Source organism: Eleutherodactylus coqui, chromosome 5 (assembly GCF_035609145.1).
Source record: "Eleutherodactylus coqui strain aEleCoq1 chromosome 5, aEleCoq1.hap1, whole genome shotgun sequence".
NCBI classification, from domain to species: domain Eukaryota; kingdom Metazoa; phylum Chordata; class Amphibia; order Anura; family Eleutherodactylidae; genus Eleutherodactylus; species Eleutherodactylus coqui.
This window is the reverse complement of record NC_089841.1, coordinates 205593355-205613980: the sequence shown is the minus strand read 5'-3', so window position 1 is coordinate 205613980 and position 20626 is coordinate 205593355. Positions and strand designations below refer to the sequence as shown.

Below are 20626 nucleotides of genomic sequence, written 5' to 3'. Positions count from 1 at the left end.
GCCGGCATGTGCGCAGAGAGGAGCCGACCCATCACTACTGACATTTCTGTACGGGCCTCTGCGAGACCCGCACAGAAATAAAACATGCCGCGATTTGTTTTCTGCGTGTGTTTTCACGCGGACAAATCGCGGCCGTCTGCATAGGATTGCATTTTGTAATGCAATCCTATGCAGGCGGGCACGAGCTGAAATTCTGCAGGAAATCCCGCCGTGGAATTTCTGCCCGTGTGCAGGGGGCCTATGATAGGAGGACATGTCACACTTCCTCAGACCCCATCCACCTCAACCAGTTTTTCCTTTCTTGAAAAATATACAAATTGAAAAAAGTAAGCAACGTTGCAAACCCGGTGTATAATTTAGACATGATTCAAAAACACAGGCCAAGCTCAAATTCCTAATAGACACTAGATTAAGAAATAAACTCCAATTTAACACTGAGATTAGCAGGAATATTTACCTTTGCCCAATAACGGAAAGTCACCACCAAAGGTACAAGCCTTGACTCTTGTCTGCCCAAGGCCGCAAGAAGGTTGGTGGTGAGACAAGCATTTTCATTGCCAGCACTCACTTTACAGATAAGGTCACTAGAAGGAAGAACAGAAGTAGACTTTGCAGTAGTCGTATACATACATACAACTCTATACAGGTAAATGAGCATACATTCAGATACTTCACCACATCTGATTTTATGAGGTATTGTATAAAGTTCATATTCCCTTTAAAAAGGGGTTATCCAGGGAAATACTATTGATTATCTATCCCCAGGATAGGTCATCAATAGTTAGATCGGCTGGTGTCCAGCACTCGGGATCCCAACCAATCAGCCGCCCTGTCATTGACGCTGCAAACTGGTATGGAGCGAAAGCTGCTGCTGCTCAAACCAGTGTACTGGTCGGCGCTTGTAATTGCAGGCTGGGCTCAGAATTAAATGGGAGCTGCACCTGCAGTTACAAGTGCCGACCACTATACTGGGGTTGGAGAAGTAGCTTCAGCTCGGTACCCTTTGTGTAGCGGCGCTGACCACAGACATCCGATCAGCTGATCGGCCTGGGTTGCAGAGCAGCAGACCCCAGCCGATCAACTACAGATGACCCATCCTGAGAATAGGTCAAAAGTATTTCCATGGAAAACCCCTTTAATGTGACTTCTGTTAGTAGAGAATGGAGTTTCTAGAAATGCCCAAAATAGGGATAAGCACATTCCAAGACTTTAAGCACTTTTAAAACAACTTAAAAGAAAACTGAATTACAATGGTATGGCGAGGGATTTGAAATGTTGCATTTTCTGAAAGTGGACATCTGGCACATTGTGACAATTCCCGTCAGTATTTTAAATTTCCACACAAAATTAAACATTTACAGTCATCCAAACCTTATGTTAAAAAAAAGAAGCATTAATGTGTTTAGAATAACCCAGACACCATGTTTGTGGCCAAGTCTGTCCCAACCAGCGTCAGATGTGCCAATCACTACCAGTAGAAGGTTGCGATTTTTCTTCCCGATTTCACGTGCAGCATCAGCCCTCCCTTACACACTCAAAAATTAATTTTTCATGCTGCTCGGACTTTCAGCACACCACATAGTTCACATGGTATGTTCTTCATGATGCTAGAACTGCAAAAATTGTACTTCAGTCTGAGGGCATTACAGATATTAATGTATACAGACCTTTTCTTTTCTTTGCACACAACTACAGGCACCCTGGCATGGAAGTCCGCTTCAAAGTCTGTGAAGAAGTCTAAAAAAGGAAGCACATATACAAAGAGTCAATATATTAGATACCACTCAATGCTATATGCCAGTGGAATAACAGTTTTGAACTAGTTTGTCAGAAACTGAAAGAGACGGGTATAATCTTACCACTTTGTTTCAGGCTTTCCTGAACTAATAGAAGAACATCAGGCTGATTCATCTAAAAGCAACCAAAAACATAAAGTCTATTAACAAAAGTATGCTCACTACTACTTGACTGCTAAGAAGATGGTCATTTAAATACACTGCAAGTTTTTTTAAAGAGCTATCACAATGTGGTTTTCCCCCCAAAAAGCGAACCCCTCACATTGAAGATGCTGTTCTATCTGAAGGCAGCAGGTCCTACATACAGCAGGAGGAGAGCAGACATACACTACAACCTGTCACTTACTGATCTGAATGTCTGCTTGTTCTGGACTTAGCGGTCATTCTGATGGTCCTAATCAGCGATTGGCGTACTTCACATATAATAGGTCAGGAGGGGTGTCGTGTCTCCTTATGGAGAGCACCCAAAAAGTGTGTGGAGACAACTAGGGGGTGAGTGGGTTGGGGGATGGTATAGTCTCTCCCCAAGGAGAGCACCCAAAAGGGGTGTGAGGACACCTAGAAGGTGAGTGAGGAGACTTTTAAGGCCATGCATGCTCCTCTGGGAAATTTATGCAAATAAGAAAGATGGAAAAATACCTCTGCAGCACCACCTACTGGATGGCAGCATTCCTTCAAATCAATGTATGACTTTATAACAAGTCTTAATGTAATCACACAGACAGAAACGGCCAGAGTAAGACCATTCTGATAACTAGTAAAACTAGAACAATCAGGGATTTAAGGCCATTTACACGCAAAGATAAGCTTTGAAATGACTGAAAGTTTTAGCGATCTTTTTTGCAGAAAGTGTTAAAGGCCAGTAATGTCCATTAACACTTTATCATCTTTATTTGCATGTAAAAAGGGCCTCTAAGAGCTGTTTGCAGAGCCCAGCATGTGATTAATTACACACAGAGCTGTGCAAGCAGCTGCATTGTTCTCGCTGGGGCTGCCGGCAGAATACAATGTTATCTGCTGGCTTCCCGCGTAGAGAACAGCCTGAGGTCTACTTGGGATAAATGAATTCCAGTAGCTGAACGATCGATTATAAGTTCACCTTAAAATCATTGTTTAAATGAAGTGAACGATTCCCTTGTTTACATATAACGATTATCGCTCAAATTTGCTCGTTTAAACGGATTTTCAGCGATACTTATGTGTAAATGGGCCTTCAGGTCATTACATGACAAGTAGAGATGAGCGAGCGTACTCGGAAAAGCACTACTCGCTCGAGTAATTTGCTTTATCCGAGTATCGCTGTGCTCGGGTCTGAAGATTCGGGTGCCGCTGCGGCTGACAGGTGAGTCGCAGCGGGGAGCAGGGGAGAGCGGGCGGGAGAGAGGGAGAGAAAGATCTCCCCTCCGTTCCTCCCCGCTCTCCCCTGCAGCTCCCCGCTCCGTGCCGGCACCCGAATCTTCAGACCCGAGCACAGCGATACTCGGATAAAGCAAATTACTCGAGCGAGTAGTGCTTTTCCGAGTACGCTCGCTCATCTCTAATGACAAGTTATATAGCTTTGCAGCAAAGGATTGGGCTCCTCATTTACAACATGCTGCTTTTGGGATCAGACCGTATTTGCAAAGTGACAGGTTCCAGTATATTTAAAAAAACAAAAAACACACAACAAACAGCATCGTTACTTACAGTTACAGGAAACTGAATATCTATGTTCAGATCAGAATTTCTGAAACCCATTCTGCTGCAAGAGGATCCATAGAGCCTTAAAGAACAGCCTAAGAAAGAGAACACCGATTAGTCTGAATAAAGACATATCTGCCCCATCTGTGTACAGTGGTATATGAAAATATTCAGTATATACAGAGACAAATGTAAAAATTTAAAAAAAAAAAAAAAGTGTGTCACTAGAATACCGTTTTTCTGTGTCTTTGCAGCAATTCTATACTGTTGGATTTATGTATCGATCTTTTGCACTACGTGACCAATTTTATTCCAGTAACTTTAAATGTAAGAATGCTACAGTGTATCTATATCTGTCAGTCATTTTATAAAGAGACATTCGTGAGAGGTGCATGCTTTGTCATGTCCGCTTAAAATACAGGATTTTTGATTTGTCAATTATGTGACCTTACATACAATGCTGAATCGGATTGGTCAGAGTGCTTACTATAGCACTACCCTTTGGACGGATTCAGATACTAGTGGACTTCAAAGTGAAAGCTGCAGCCCTCGAGAACCAATCACAGCCATTCAATGCGAAGCCTGTGATTGGTTCATCGAGCGCTGTGGCTCAGCCAATCAGAGCAAGCGCTTCCTGGAGGTGGTATTTTTTGAACCCCCTGACTAGGTAGTGCTGGCTGAAGACTACAAGCAAGTGAGGCGGAACTGCCAGAGAAGTGTGGCAGAGCAGAGAGCGTCTATTAGGTAATATATTGCTTTTTTTTTTCTTCTTTTTTTTAATATATGCAGCCAGGGCTTATATTTCAACTAGCATGTGAACCACAGTCTCCCACGCCAAAGGCAGCATTCTTAGGCACTACACAGCCACTGGATTTCAGGGGTGCAGAGTGCCCTTAAAGGGGTTCTGTCAAAAAAAAATAAATTCAATACTCACCAATTTCTCCCCAGACAGTCTACTTACCTCATCTTCTCCCATTTCATGCAGTCCCCCCAGAGTCATCTCACCCCTCCAGCTGGCTGATTCTTCTGCTTCCTGTGATGAAGCATACATTCACAGGCTGTCTCCTTCCTGCCCGGCAATGTACGCTACGTCAGTTCACAGTCCAGCATCTAGTGCAGAGCTACTGCAGAGACTGCGCATGCCTGCTGTCTCTGCAATACATTAGCATTTCTTCCTAGCTAGTGAATGCTACGTCATAGGGACGTGATCTTCACTGTCATGCAGGAAGAAGAATGCGAGGAATGCATGCTTCATAACAAGCCAGCCGATCTCGCGGTGAGCCCCCAATGACACAGAAAAGGTCTTTGTGTCCCCAGCTTTATACTTTGTCACAAATTTTTTTTTTGAGATTTACAGACACTTTATCCAATCTTGCATAAAGTTTACTTTACCTGGGAGTTTCTCCTTAATGACCTCTTCCATGGCTGACACGGTAGACAGCCTCTTAGCCAGGTCATCTTCATTTAAACCATGTTCCTGTACCACCTTGCTTATTGCGATACCAATTGCTTCTATCTGTGGCTGCATTGGTGGTGGCAGAGTTGTTAGTAGTTCCTCTTCCCTTTTTTCCTGCATAAAAGAATATACACATATACAGACTGACACAAGTACATTTATATCTTAAAATATGTTATAGAGTTTCATTCTAAGGGTACGGCCCCACATCGTTGCTGCAATGCAGCTGCACAGTGACCACTATGTGGCTGACAACCCTGCAGGTGATACAGGTCCATGTGGCTTGCTAAATATTTAAGTGTTCAGTAGCAATCAGTTGTTAATGGTCGTACAGTTTGTCTAAAACCGTGCAGCCATTAACAACTGACTGCTAGTCAACACTTAAATGATTAGCAAGTCACAAAGACCTACATCATTGGTTGGGTTGTTAGCGGCATCACTCCTGCAACCCAGCCATGCAGTAACTGCTGCATGGGGCTGTACCCTGATGTCTAGCAGGTGTTAAAGCATAATCGGGCTTTCAAAAAAAAAACAAAAAACTTGACATGTCAAAAGTTTTGATTGCTGAGATCCAGGTGCTGAGACCCCCACTGATCACTAGAACATAGTAGCTGAAATGCTTACCTGAGCACTCACTTCTCACTAGCATAAGATCTGTCCATAGACTTTCTATTGAGCAGGTCTTCAGCTAGCGAGTAGTAAGAGCTCAGATGAGCACTTCAGTTGCTTTGTTCTAAGCAATCAGATCACAGCACCCGGACCCCAGCAATTAAAACTTTCGACATGTCAAACTTTTAAGGTTTGTGTTTCTAATGCTTAAAAGTATATAACCAAGTCAAAGAAAATGGTCTCACCTTTACGTTTCTCTTATGTCTCTTCTCCTTCATGTGTTTATGTGCAGAAGATATCGAATCCACAAGGGCATCGCAGAGCTTGCAGGTATAAATTGCTGTAGGATACTTTCTGGGACGCTTTGTGGGGTGAGGAAAAAAGAAAAATAAGTCTACTTCAGTAAAGACATGTATTAACACAGAAAGGCCAAGTTCAAATAAAGCAGATTTTTTTGCTGCACATAGTACTGTAAAAAAAGCAGCTGCAAACCTCAGATTTTGCTACAGAGTTGGTGGATATCTGTTAAGTTTCGTTACAGTGTCCATGCAGCATTATCAAAATTCTCTCCAAAAATCTGACAATTGTGACATCTGAAAGAGTTTGATAACCGATATCACATGCCATGTTGGAGGTCATAAAAAGTAAAAACTTCTGATTTTAATGTGAAAATTCAGGATTTTTCCACTCCAAGTAGCTCTACATCTCCCTGAAGATTTATTAACCGAATGCCAGCAGTTCTAAGATCACCCACGGACTACTTGGGCAAGGCCAAATCCTATGCTGGCTATAGCATGGTGACCAACAACTTGCATGTCCGTACAGAATATACAACTAGGGTAATTATGCCATCACTGTCCAGCTGGAATGGCCAGCACAGGCTTCTGGTCCCCCCCCCCCCCCCCCACATACATGAAAAACAGATTGCACTCGGATGACAGTCACATGTTTATGACACAAAAAAGTTCTGTAAAACGCACATACACTTGCAGTGAGATCGGTCAGTTTTTAGCGGACCATGATCGCACTTGCCCGTGTAAATTAGGCCTGAAGACAATTACTGGGCTGCAGTTCCATACCCGTTTCAGCCTGTAGATGCAGTCCCGCTTCAGCCGCTCCTCAGCCTGCTGCAGGCCTAGTAGTTCTTTTTTGGACAACATGGACTCGTCAATGACAGGACTGCCAAGACCATCATCTTCATCTTTCTCTGACCGTGAGTGCAGTCGCTCTCGGTTTATGGGGCGATGCAAATCTGTGGAAACAAAATATATTTACCATTTGCAAAATTCTAAAAATAAAGATTTTCCTGTATAATAAACTAGTAATAAAGGGGCATACAGTTTCCAATACAGAAGCTATATTGGAATCCACAACCGCCGCAACACAACTTCCCTCCCAATGGTGTCCGACAACCTGAGAATATTGCAGGACGTGCTCTATACCCCCCCCCCCCCCAAGAAAAAAAACCAACACAAAGAAACAACAGGACTTCAACTTGTGAGTATTTTAGGAGCACATTAAGGTGCTGTAGCATCAATAGCTGGAGGGATGACTATGACGACCTGAAGATGCTGGTCATCCTCCGGCAAAGGTGGTGTGGAGGACCCTTGTAGACGTTAGACAGCCCATCACCCCACATGGACAAACATAGTATAGCTATGATTTTCTAGGTGGACAAGATCAGGACTAAAAACCTAAAGAAAAAGCTCCATCAACCAGTCACCATAAGCAATGGGTAAAACTACTAATGGTCTTCTAATTTGCTGGCATTTTACCTTAATTTAAGCAATGAGCAGACAAGATACAAGTACGCACACATCCGTTAACACGGTCTTCGCCCTGGAGTCAACTGCCACAACAAGTGACAAACGGTTGTTGGCTTGAGTGTCGTCATGCGGATTCACCCACCAGCACAAGTAACTGCCATCATGTACATGGAATACCAGTACAAAGGCAGATAAAACGAAAACTGGGTACAAAACCCCAAGATCAGCGTTTCTGAACTCCAGTCCTCAGGTGCTGCATCGCAAGTCAAGCCATATCATTCTATGAGATTTCCACAGGTGATGCCTGAGATATTGGCAGATCATGAATTGCTGGGGAACTTGAGGGAATGGAGTTGAGCAATGCTGTCCTAGATGAAGAAAGCAAAACACCCGATGACAGAAGCCCTCCAACTATCCTAAGCCTGCACCCCTGAATGGCCCCTCAGCATTCCCTCAAATCAATGTATAACTTTTTACCATGTCTTTAAAACAATGATTGGGAAAAGCACCCCTTCTGGGTACCATCCCTGTGGGAAACAGGACAAAAACGGAAAGCCAGGATGAGATCTCATCGCCACACAATTAGAGAGGGAAAGATGGAATTGCCTGTGGCAAAATATTTTTCTGGTCATGAACAAAATACGGAACAGATGAGTTATCATACTGAAGGGCAACTTCAAGCTACAGCATCACAGAAGAACTTGGGAGTAGAAAATGATGACCATTTTTGATACGCTCAAAAATGGAATGAACCTTGGAGTGGGGTTCTTACATCAGTGGAGAATATCAAAGGTCTGAAGGAGGTCAAGAGGGGTGTCTTTGGGGGAGGAGGGGAAGGCGTGTGGCTCGGGGGAGGACACCCAGAAGGGGTGCTTTTTCCAATTATTGTTTTAAAAGACGTGATACAAAAAAGGCACACATTAGTTTGAAGGAATGCTGCCATCCAACAGGTGACGCTACAGAGGTATTGTTTCATCTTATGCACAGGTCTGAAGGAGAGATAACACACAGTCCTGTCACCTCCTAGCACCAATGTAGAGATCATAAAACTGTCACATTCTTTGCCAGTGGACTGATTAAGTATTTACTTCCCTGCTCATCTTGTCTGGCATTGCTTTCACTCACTCTGACATCGCGCGATTTTATCGACAATGTGAAGGCGCCCTAAGCGTACTTCGAATAACTGATGCCATTTTGAAGGCAAAGGGCGGTCACACCAAATATTGATATAATTTAGATTTCCCTTTTCTTCGCAAACTGTGCAATTTGTTATTTTTTATCGTCTAAGTTGTATTTTGAAGAGTTCTTACTTTATAGCAGTATTCCCATACCCATCTACAACTTTTGCACAGACATATATACACATATAGGTCTCACTTCAGGAGAACTCAAACTAAGAACGAGGGAGTATGTGGCTAAAAAGGGCAATGATATATACATTCACTAAAAGCGATACCGCGGCACGTTAAGGAATTCCCTGGGTGTGATCCAGATGGACTTAAGGCGCGGGGAATGAAGACGGTTAGTTGTGGCCCCAGGGGATTGTTGGCACAGAGTGTTTTTGGATAGTACATTTGGACACAGCGTTCCCTAAGGGACTGAACGAGTCCCTCTCGTCGTTCCTGTAGCTCCATATCTCTACTATGTTTAGATGTAAGTTATTTTAACTCTCTTTTATAGTGTCCCGTTTTTGTTTGGATATTCAGAGAAGAATGTGGATTCACGCCTCCCTCCGCTGTAGGAGGCATTCGCGCTCTGCATCTGGGGACGGGAGGACAGGCGACTCACTTTATGAATATTTATATTCTTCATCCAGTAATGTTTTTTTTATGTACAGCGTCTTACTGGGATTTTCTGTGCAAAAGATGCAAAAGCTGAGCACGTGTGATTTGGAAACTTAGGGGTCCGATTCCCTTCTGGGCTCTGCATGAGAAATCTCCCTCGCACCAGTGGTGATATATATGGAAGTGCTGCTGCCTTCTCTACTATTACTGGGATTTTCTATCCCTCTTTTCACCTTCTGATTTAGTCTATTTATTTTACCACTATATTGCATTAGTTTTTCAGTATCACTTTAATCTCCTCTTAATTCACGGGATGTTGTTATTGATTACTTTTCCTTTTATTATCTTTTTCACTCATATTCACACTAGAGTGGTGTTTTTTTTTCATGGAGATCACTTGCCATATTATTGTGATTTTATACACATTATTGCATATAGCTTTCCGTTCCGCCTGTCCTCATGTCAGAGTCTGCTTAGTCGTTGCAATGTTGACGATGGCGCATTGGCGGCCTCTGTATGGATACGGGGTCTTTCATTTTTGATCAAGCATCGCTCCGTGAAAGCTGCACATCGTCCTTGGCTTCCTTGCGTCGTCCACCTATGCGCCATTACATCACCCGTGGCAGGGACATTACCATTGCGTGACTAACTGACAGATAGTCCGATCAACCTATGGACTACTTTCGGCCTGAATGAGCACCATATTGGTACACCCTTACAAAAGGATATACTATCCTCAATCAGAGGTGTAACTAGAAGCTCTTGGGCCCCAATGCAAAATCTGTAACAGGGCCCCCACCTACCATGTGCTGCTTATAATACTGGTGTTTTTTGTGATGGTCAGAGGCGTAACATAAAGCTCCTGGGCCCCAATGCAAAACTTGTAAGAGCCCCTATCTATAATACTTTATTTATAGTACTGAGCTCCCTATATGGAGAAGAGAGGCCTTATGGGCTCCCTAAGGCTCCTGGGCCTGGGTGCAACCGCTTCCCCTATAGTTATGCCAGTGGTGATGGAGGAGCCTTTGGGTCCCCTAAGGCTCCAGAGACAGTAGCGACCGCAACCCCTATTGTTGCACCCCAGTCCTCAATGAAAGGAGGTTTTTTTTTAGAAGGTCTATGGCTGGTTCCAAGGGGCGTGCATTACTGACAAGTGGGTTCAATTACATGGACACCATCTAAGGGGTAGATTATGTGGATGGTAGCACCCCTCTGAAGAAGGCTGGTCAGAAACGCGCATCAGGGGTCTATTCCCTACACTATGGTGGAGCTGAGGAGCTTTATATTCTATACAGGTATTTGAAACCTCTTGGGTTATACTAGAAATGCATGGATGGCTATTGCCCTAAACACACCTAATGATGTACATTTACATGGACTCGTGTTATGCTCTCGGGGATTCCTACCATTGTCAGGAATTTTTTATTTCATTTTTTTCATATTTGTGTGTATTTCTTGTGTCCTTCCCCACCGCCTCCTTTTTTTCTGGATATACGGCTTCTTCATATTTAAATATATGTATTTTTACAAGTCCTGCACTACAGTTCATTTTTCTTGTTTGATATATATATAGATATATATTCATTAGAGGAGAGACTTTCTGTTATATGTATAGGTTATATGAGAGAGATATTATCTACCCCTGATATGACGCCCTGCAGCTTTTAGAGCTCATGTGTATCCCCTCCCCTCCCCACACCCCCTTTGCATTATTAAGTATTTAGGACATATGAGTGGTATATTTCGGTAGGTCATATTAGGTCATCTACCAGAAACTCCAGGGTGATCGTCAGCGAACTCTCCAGGACCGGTATCTCTGTGGGTTTGTCGTCTTCCCATCTGATTTTGCCTGTCCCCACCGTCCTGCCATCTGGATGAATCCGCCGGCTCATTCGTTGAATTGTTCCTTGACCTGTTAGAATTCTGTTGCCGGCGGTCCCTCCAGTTCTCACAGTTGCTTCTCTGCTCTTCGGCTGACCACCGTTTGACGATATCCTTGGGACTGGTGGCCGCTCGCCCAACAGGACTGAAATTCTTCATAACGTTCTGTTGCGGCCCGTTACGTGGACTGCCGCCATAAGTTACCGGGATAGCTTTAGGCTTTGGAGAGTCCCTTTCCAATTTATTTCCTTGACAGTCAAAAGTCAAATAGGAGAGTTTCTTGGGACTTCTTTTAAGATCATCTTCATCTTTTAAGACCTTCCCTCTGAATTGATTGGCTGTATCTCCCATTTTCACAAATTCAGATAAAACACATGCCTGAAAAACAGAGACAAAAGAGCAAATTTTAAAGACTCGTTCATTTTTCTACGTCTTAACAAAAAACAGGCGAAATCTAATCCATAAAGTTAATCAGTCCAGTTAAGGATTAACCTCTCCATTCGGGATCTTCTACCATTACCAAGTATGGGTCCCGTAGACTACATTACATCAGTATACCGATGGCTCAATACTAGAGATGAGCGAGCGTACTCGGAAAAGCACTACTCGCTCGAGTAATGTGCTTTATCCGAGTATCGCTGTGCTCGTCCCTGAAGATTCGGGTGCCGCTGCGGCTGACAGGTGAGTCGCAGCGGGGAGCAGGGGAGAGCGGGCGGGAGAGAGGGAGAGAAAGCTCTTACCTCCGTTCCTCCCCGCTCTCCCCTGCAGCTCCCCGCTCCGTGCCGGCACCTGAATCTTCAGACCCGAGCACAGCGATACTCGGATAAAGCAAATTACTCGAGCGAGTAGTGCTTTTCCGAGTACGCTCGCTCATCCCTACTCAATACGTATAGCCCCTAATGACAGCTGAGGGATGAAATTTGGCCTAAATGTCCTTAAGACTGAAGGCATTTAAGAAAAGGACAAAGCTGAGCTGAACAGGACTAAGAGTTAGCAAATAATTGGATGCGGGAGAAGCACACAGCATCATTGCCGTAGGACAGCCTCTGCTTGCCATGGCTGCCAGGAGGAACGTCTGACCACTTCCACCAGGGGACACAGAAGTGGATGGCGTCAGTGACTGCATCAGTCTCCATGCATCTAGTAGAAGCATCCGGCAGCACCAGCTCACCAGGGCCAGTTTGAAGAAAGGATTCTTCCATATCTGCAGAAAGTTCCTAACTGCTTTTGTTTGTGGTTGTATTTTCTGTCGTTTATTTTGGGAGGTGCAGACAAAAAGATATACAGACTAGTCTTGTTTGAGGCAGCACAGAGGAGGTTCGAGGTTCCCATCAATTCTAGCAGAGTAAGGGCTGTACAAGCCATTAACAGTGGATGTCCAAGATTACAAAAACATGCCTGCCATCTTCCAAGAACAGCGCCACTTCTGTCCACAGGGTTGTGTCTGGTATTGCACCTCTATTGAAATAAATGGGGCTGAGATGCAAAGCCACACGCACACAGTGGACAGAAGTGTGGCTGTTTTTTTGGAAGACAGCAGCCATGTTTTTGTAATCCTAGACAAGCCCTGTTATCTCTCAAGCACACTGGCAGTACCAATGAGATGGGTCAGTTTACACCAAATGACAGTGTCAATTTAGTCCTCGGCAGCAGCCCTTCTAGCTGGCATCCATCCAAATTGTAACCCACACGCTTGGGAACATTTCTTTTTCAAGGCTCTCTTTTGGGGTCTGTGACCTTTTCCCCCTTCAGTGGAACGCTGAGTCTGTTTGTCTGTCGCTATGGCGATGATACGGCTCCTGCGGCCATTCTGCAATGATGACTGCAGAACGGCCGCGGGACAGACGGCTTCCATTGACTTCAATGGAAGCTGGCCGTGTGCAGCCAGCACAAAATTGCAGCATGCTGCGATTTCTCCCCCGCGAGTGGAAAAAAAAAAAAAACACAACTGATTTCCGCTCTTGGGCAGGAAATAGCGTTTTGCCATAGCATGCTATGGGCTGGATTTGCTGCAGAATTCGGAGACAGAAGCCCACTCCAGATTTCACACAGCAAATCCGCCCGTGTGCAGGAGGCCTTATCCCCAGGGGTCCTCCCAATACTGGAACCAGAGGCTGGTTCAACCGCACTGAAGCCCTTCCTGAGCCAGAGAAGCCATACCAGCCAAAAGCTATAGCCGGAGAGAAGAGGACCGGCCTTCAGCGGGTTTCTGTGGCCGACCTATTTTTTAAACCCTCGGTTGTCAATTGCATTTTGGGACCTTTCCTGTCAGCTCTGGGTCACGTTCCGGCACGAAATTGGAAGTGGGGCAACTTGGCAACACGTCAGCATGTTCCAACAGTCGTAGAAGTGAGGTGACAGCGGCCAGGTCACATGTAGGCCAGAGCCAGAAGCGCCAATCCGTCATGGGATCGTGAAACATAACTGCCCAAGCTTTACCCTTGTGGGGTCGCGGGAGGTTACAGGGGACCTGAGGAGACCTCCCCGAAGGACAGTCTGCGGGCGAGGGAGGTTACAGGGGACCTGAGGAGACTCCCCCGAAGGACAGTCTGCGGGAGAGGGAGGTTACAGGGGACCTGAGGAGACCTCCCCGAAGGACAGTCTGCGGGAGAGGGAGGTTACAGGGGACCTGAGGAGACCTCCCCGAAGGACAGTCTGCGGGAGAGGGAGGTTACAGGGGACCTGAGGAGACCTCCCCGAAGGACAGTCTGCGGGAGAGGGAGGTTACAGGGGACCTGAGGAGACCTCCCCGAAGGACAGTCTGCGGGAGAGGGAGGTTACAGGGGACCTGAGGAGACCTCCCCGAAGGACAGTCTGCGGGAGAGGGAGGTTACAGGGGACCTGAGGAGACCTCCCCGAAGGACAGTCTGCGGGAGAGGGAGGTTACAGGGGACCTGAGGAGACCTCCCCGAAGGACAGTCTGCGGGAGAGGGAGGTTACAGGGGACCTGAGGAGACCTCCCCGAAGGACAGTCTGCGGGAGAGGGAGGTTACAGGGGACCTGAGGAGACCTCCCCGAAGGACAGTCTGCGGGAGAGGGAGGTTACAGGGGACCTGAGGAGACCTCCCCGAAGGACAGTCTGCGGGAGAGGGAGGTTACAGGGGACCTGAGGAGACCTCCCCGAAGGACAGTCTGCGGGAGAGGGAGGTTACAGGGGACCTGAGGAGACCTCCCCGAAGGACAGTCTGCGGGAGAGGGAGGTTACAGGGGACCTGAGGAGACCTCCCCGAAGGACAGTCTGCGGGAGAGGGAGGTTACAGGGGACCTGAGGAGACCTCCCCGAAGGACAGTCTGCGGGAGAGGGAGGTTACAGGGGACCTGAGGAGACCTCCCCGAAGGACAGTCTGCGGGCGAGGGAGGTTACAGGGGACCTGAGGAGACCTCCCCGAAGGACAGTCTGCGGGCGAGGGAGGTTACAGGGGACCTGAGGAGACCTCCCCGAAGGACAGTCTGCGGGCGAGGGAGGTTACAGGGGACCTGAGGAGACCTCCCCGAAGGACAGTCTGCGGGCGAGGGAGGTTACAGGGGACCTGAGGAGACCTCCCCGAAGGACAGTCTGCGGGCGAGGGAGGTTACAGGGGACCTGAGGAGACCTCCCCGAAGGACAGTCTGCGGGCGAGGGAGGTTACAGGGGACCTGTGGAGACCTCCCCGAAGGACAGTCTGCGGGCGAGGGAGGTTACAGGGGACCTGAGGAGACCTCCCCAAAGGACAGTCTGCGGGCGAGGGAGGTTACAGGGGACCTGAGGAGACCTCCCCAAAGGACAGTCTGCGGGCGAGGGAGGTTACAGGGGACCTGAGGAGACCTCCCCAAAGGACAGTCTGCGGGCGAGGGAGGTTACAGGGGACCTGAGGAGACCTCCCCAAAGGACAGTCTGCGGGAGAGGGAGGTTACAGGGGACCTGAGGAGACCTCCCCGAAGGACAGTCTGCGGGAGAGGGAGGTTACAGGGGACCTGAGGAGACCTCCCCGAAGGACAGTCTGCAGGAGAGGGAGGTTACAGGGGACCTGAGGAGACCTCCCCGAAGGACAGTCTGCGGGAGAGGGAGGTTACAGGGGACCTGAGGAGACCTCCCCGAAGGACAGTCTGCGGGAGAGGGAGGTTACAGGGGACCTGAGGAGACCTCCCCGAAGGACAGTCTGCGGGAGAGGGAGGTTACAGGGGACCTGAGGAGACCTCCCGAAGGACAGTCTGCGGGAGAGGTAGGTTACAGGGGACCTGAGGAGACCTCCCCAAAGGACAGTCTGCGGGCGAGGGAGGTTACAGGGGACCTGAGGAGACCTCCCCAAAGGACAGTCTGCGGGCGAGGGAGGTTACAGGGGACCTGAGGAGACCTCCCCAAAGGACAGTCTGCGGGCGAGGGAGGTTACAGGGGACCTGAGGAGACCTCCCCAAAGGACAGTCTGCGGGCGAGGGAGGTTACAGGGGACCTGAGGAGACCTCCCCAAAGGACAGTCTGCGGGCGAGGGAGGTTACAGGGGACCTGAGGAGACCTCCCCAAAGGACAGTCTGCGGGCGAGGGAGGTTACAGGGGACCTGAGGAGACCTCCCCAAAGGACAGTCTGCGGGCGAGAGAGGTTACAGGGGACCTGAGGAGACCTCCCCAAAGGACAGTCTGCGGGCGAGGGAGGTTACAGGGGACCTGAGGAGACCTCCCCAAAGGACAGTCTGCGGGCGAGGGAGGTTACAGGGGACCTGAGGAGACCTCCCCAAAGGACAGTCTGCGGGCGAGGGAGGTTACAGGGGACCTGAGGAGACCTCCCCAAAGGACAGTCTGCGGGAGAGGGAGGTTACAGGGGACCTGAGGAGACCTCCCCAAAGGACAGTCTGCGGGAGAGGGAGGTTACAGGGGACCTGAGGAGACCTCCCCGAAGGACAGTCTGCGGGAGAGGGAGGTTACAGGGGACCTGAGGAGACCTCCCCGAAGGACAGTCTGCGGGAGAGGGAGGTTACAGGGGACCTGAGGAGACCTCCCCGAAGGACAGTCTGCGGGAGAGGGAGGTTACAGGGGACCTGAGGAGACCTCCCCGAAGGACAGTCTGCGGGAGAGGGAGGTTACAGGGGACCTGAGGAGACCTCCCCGAAGGACAGTCTGCGGGAGAGGGAGGTTACAGGGGACCTGAGGAGACCTCCCGAAGGACAGTCTGCGGGAGAGGTAGGTTACAGGGGACCTGAGGAGACCTCCCCAAAGGACAGTCTGCGGGAGAGGGAGGTTACAGGGGACCTGAGGAGACCTCCCCAAAGGACAGTCTGCGGGAGAGGGAGGTTACAGGGGACCTGAGGAGACCTCCCCAAAGGACAGTCTGCGGGAGAAAGAGGTTACAGGGGACCTGAGGAGACCTCCCCAAAGGACAGTCTGCGGGAGAAAGAGGTTACAGGGGACCTGAGGAGACCTCCCCAAAGGACAGTCTGCGGGAGAGGGAGGTTACAGGGGACCTGAGGAGACCTCCCCAAAGGACAGTCTGCGGGAGAGGGAGGTTACAGGGGACCTGAGGAGACCTCCCCGAAGGACAGTCTGCGGGAGAGGGAGGTTACAGGGGACCTGAGGAGACCTCCCCGAAGGACAGTCTGCGGGAGAGGGAGGTTACAGGGGACCTGAGGAGACCTCCCGAAGGACAGTCTGCGGGAGAGGGAGGTTACAGGGGACCTGAGGAGACCTCCCCGAAGGACAGTCTGCGGGAGAGGGAGGTTACAGGGGACCTGAGGAGACCTCCCCGAAGGACAGTCTGCGGGAGAGGGAGGTTACAGGGGACCTGATGAGACCTCCCCAAAGGACAGTCTGCGGGAGAGGGAGGTTACAGGGGACCTGAGGAGACTCCCCCGAAGGACAGTCTGCGGGAGAGGGAGGTTACAGGGGACCTGATGAGACATCCCCGAAGGACAGTCTGCGGGAGAGGGAGGTTACAGGGGACCTGATGAGACATCCCCGAAGGACAGTCTGCGGGAGAGGGAGGTTACAGGGGACCTGATGAGACATCCCCGAAGGACAGTCTGCGGGAGAGGGAGGTTACAGGGGACCTGATGAGACATCCCCGAAGGACAGTCTGCGGGAGAGGGAGGTTACAGGGGACCTGATGAGACATCCCCGAAGGACAGTCTGCGGGAGAGGGAGGTTACAGGGGACCTGATGAGACATCCCCAAAGGACAGTCTGCGGGAGAGGGAGGTTACAGGGGACCTGATGAGACCTCCCCAAAGGACAGTCTGCGGGAGAGGGAGGTTACAGGGGACCTGATGAGACCTCCCCAAAGGACAGTCTGCGGGAGAGGGAGGTTACAGGGGACCTGATGAGACCTCCCCGAAGGACCGTCTGCAGGAGAGGGAGGTTACAGGGGACCTGATGAGACCTCCCCGAAGCACCGTCTGCGGGAGAGGGAGGTTACAGGGGACCTGATGAGACCTCTCCAAAGGACAGTCTGCGGGAGAGGGAGGTTACAGGGGACCTGATGAGACCTCCCCGAAGGACAGTCTACACCAAAGAACGCAGAAGACCTCGCTGATCAGAGGCAACTCCGGCCAAATATTCACACCTTCACCCCCTGCATCCAAACCCAAGGAGCCTTTCTCTTTAGTTGCCCTCTGCTGGGGCAGAAAAACACTAGTGGGAGGCTGAAGGTGGGATCTTTTAACCCCTGAAGGATCAGATACCTTAGAGATTTTACCCATGTGGTGGTTTCACGGTTTTGTTTTTTCTGCAGCTACCAAAATTTTTGCCTTGTTTCAGACATTTTGATATATAGTGTGTATAAGTTTGGATTACAGCTCGGGTATCACAATGGGTGATTGGCGTCGGCCATTCTATTTTTTTAGATATATTTTTTATTCAGAATTTTTTTTAACTTTTTTTTTTTTGAAAAAACATCCATGCCCTCATGATGTCATACAAGACCTCTGGGGGTCATTCACATTTTTTTTTTTGCAGCTGAGGCATCCATAAGAGCCCCCAGTTACAGGATAAACATGCCCCTGTAGAGACAATAGTCACTGGCAGATCTGATCAGAGTGTGCTAGGACCCTGCAGCTCTGCTATGACAGAAGGCAATCGGCGATTAGTAGTGGAAGTAACAGTTCTGCTTTTACTCTGCACTAAGTAGTGCTTGTTGAGCACTATGTAGCCAGTAAAGGAGAAGGCGGAAGTGGTTATAAACTGCTTCTGCTTCTCCTCTGGGCCCTCAGCTGTGTCCTGCTAGATTGCAGGGGCTTTAATCCTGCGTCATATTTTTCCCATGGGCCGGAATTAAAGTCCAGTACCAAGCGCCGTAAATTTACCACACTTGGTTCTTAAAGGGTTAAAATCCTTTGGGTTCTCACCCAAACAGGGGACAAGGGGGTTAACCTTCAGTTGGTACCGTCAATGGAGGACAACATGGAAAAATTCCATCGGCAAGCTGCGAGGGCCAGTGATTGGCTGCAGTGGTCATGTGCTTTGAGGAGTCTGCGCTGGAGTAACACGTCAGTTAGGGCCATTTTACACGATTACCATTAAGAAAAAATGTTGGATTCTGTGAATGTCGCATGGCGTGCCAGGTGCTCGCCACTGTGATGCCATAGTTACCATTGAAGACGAGGAGGATCGCTACTTCCCCGACACAAAAACGCCTCGCGGCCTCGGGAAGTCGCACAATCCCATGTGCGATATCGGGACACGTTTCACAGTCCTTGGTCAGACAAACCCCAGCGCCGCAGGGCAACTGCGCCAGCGCGCCGCCCTGTATGACAAATTTATGAACTCTGCCTAGCTGGCATACGGCGGCCAACATGGTACAAGATACGGATCATTTGTGCACCACCCCAGAAAGCCCATAAGACCCGACGGCGGACATTAGCATAAAGAGAACCGTTAACCCTGCAGGCGCCATGCAGTAGAGCGGGAGGAGCTCAGCACACCCAAAGAGTCAGTAGAACTTATTTTCTATCCCCGCTTGGCATCATCCGGGCACTTTTTTTTTTTTTTGCGCATCAACTAACGCCGATGCGTGCTGCCGTGCAAAAACAGTCGGACCAGAACGGGACAAGTTGGGAATTTTTTATTTTAAAAACCCAGACGATCAGTCCGTGTAGTAAAAAAAAAATAAAAACCCTGAAAGCTGCCTGTGTGGCTGCGCCCTCCGTACACTGCATTACACGGGGTACTGCACCTGGTGGCGGGTATTCTCAATTTCGCACCTATGAAGGCTCAGAAACCAAAAAACAACTTATTTTTGACTCCCACGATCTATTAGAAAGTAGCGGGTACAGTAGGTATTACCAGCCAGGGACCCCCCCCCCCCCCATAATGCCACAGGCTGCACTGCAAGAGCTGTTAGGGGGGAGTCCTATATTCTGCTGTGGGCATACAGGGTGGCACCAGGCGCAGCCTGCTCTCCGTGATGGACATCCATGGGTACACAGGGCGGCACCGGGTGCAGCCTGCTCTACGTGGTGGACGGCCATCGGCACACAGGGGGGCACCAGGTGCAGCTTGCCATCTGGATGTCAGCTGTGGGTGCACAGCATGGTACCAGGTGCAATCTGCCCTCTGAAGGTCACCTGTGGGCACACAGGGTGGCACCGACTGCAGCCTGCCCTCCATGGTGGATGGCCATGGGCACACACGGTGGCACCGGGTGCAGCTTGCCATCTGGAAGTCAGATGTGGGTGCACAGCATGGCACAGGACGCAGCCTGCCCTCTGGTGGACGGGTATGGACACACTGGGTGGCACCGGCCTCGGAGACGGCACACAGCAAGGAAACGCAGAGGATAAAGAAACGAAACTAATGGCAGCCAGGAAGGAAAACAAGCTGCAAAGAGCCGCAGCGCCCCCTCACTGACCGGGCTGATCCTGCGTGCTTTCCTACGGCAGCCGTCCGTCAGCCTCGCTGGCCCTCCGCTTCCTTCGGCTTTTATTTGCCCCTCTCCATCGTGCAGTTCAGCTCTTTCCACCCGGAAGCAAGCAACTGCCGACACCGGAAGAGATTGTCCGTACAGAATTACATCCTCCTCGTCTTTCCGCTGTCCTGCTGCGCATGTCTGCTGCACTGCTCCGAGCTCTCCCGGCAGCATATTAGCACTAACTGCTTAGGTTAGGCAGCACTGCTGATTAGAGCCACCTGATTGGCTCTTCGGCACCACGTGACTACACAGCGTGCACGCGCATTGCCTTCAGCAGCCGTGTGCACTACACACTACACTTAAGCAGCACGGGGTTACGGTTTAGGGTTACGGTTTAGGGTTAGGTGTAGGGTTAGTTTGAGGGTTTAGGGTTAGGTTTAGGGTTAGTGTTTAGGGTTAGTTTTAGGGTTGGGGTTTAGGGTTAGGTTTAGCTAACCCTAACCCTAAACCTAACCCCGTGTTGCTTAAGTGTAGTGTGTAGTGCACGTCTGCTTAACTGTAGTGTGTAGTGCACGGCTGCTGAAGGTAATGCGCGTGCACGATGTGTAGTCACGTGGTGCCGAAGAGCCAATCAGGTGGCTCTAATCAGCAGCGCTGCTTAACCTAAGCAGTTAGTGCTAATATGCCTCCCGGCAATACCGCAGTCCGCCACAGGGGGGCTCGTGCTGTACAGGTTCTCTGCGAGACGACTGAGGATTGCGGCTCGTGGGCCGTGCCATGTGACCGCAATACAGCTGTATACACCAGTGTCATGTGACTGTATTACAGCTGTATACACCAGT

General features: G+C 49.3%; 1 protein-coding gene across 1 annotated transcript in view; it reads right to left on the bottom strand.

Moving 5' to 3' along the window:
• Nucleotides 1-19960, bottom strand: part of TUT7 (terminal uridylyl transferase 7) — a 60252-nt gene extending 40292 nt beyond the window's left edge. The window contains exons 1-9 of the mRNA XM_066604095.1: nucleotides 19785-19960; nucleotides 10861-11350; nucleotides 6621-6793; nucleotides 5787-5903; nucleotides 4869-5046; nucleotides 3483-3571; nucleotides 1860-1911; nucleotides 1668-1737; nucleotides 458-584 (exon numbers count right to left, since the gene is read on the bottom strand). Of these exons, the coding sequence (XP_066460192.1) occupies nucleotides 458-584; nucleotides 1668-1737; nucleotides 1860-1911; nucleotides 3483-3571; nucleotides 4869-5046; nucleotides 5787-5903; nucleotides 6621-6793; nucleotides 10861-11323 (1269 nt within the window). The 5' untranslated portion in view covers nucleotides 11324-11350; nucleotides 19785-19960. The remainder of the gene's footprint in view (nucleotides 1-457; nucleotides 585-1667; nucleotides 1738-1859; nucleotides 1912-3482; nucleotides 3572-4868; nucleotides 5047-5786; nucleotides 5904-6620; nucleotides 6794-10860; nucleotides 11351-19784) is intronic.
• Between the last annotated feature and the right edge of the window lie 666 nt (nucleotides 19961-20626).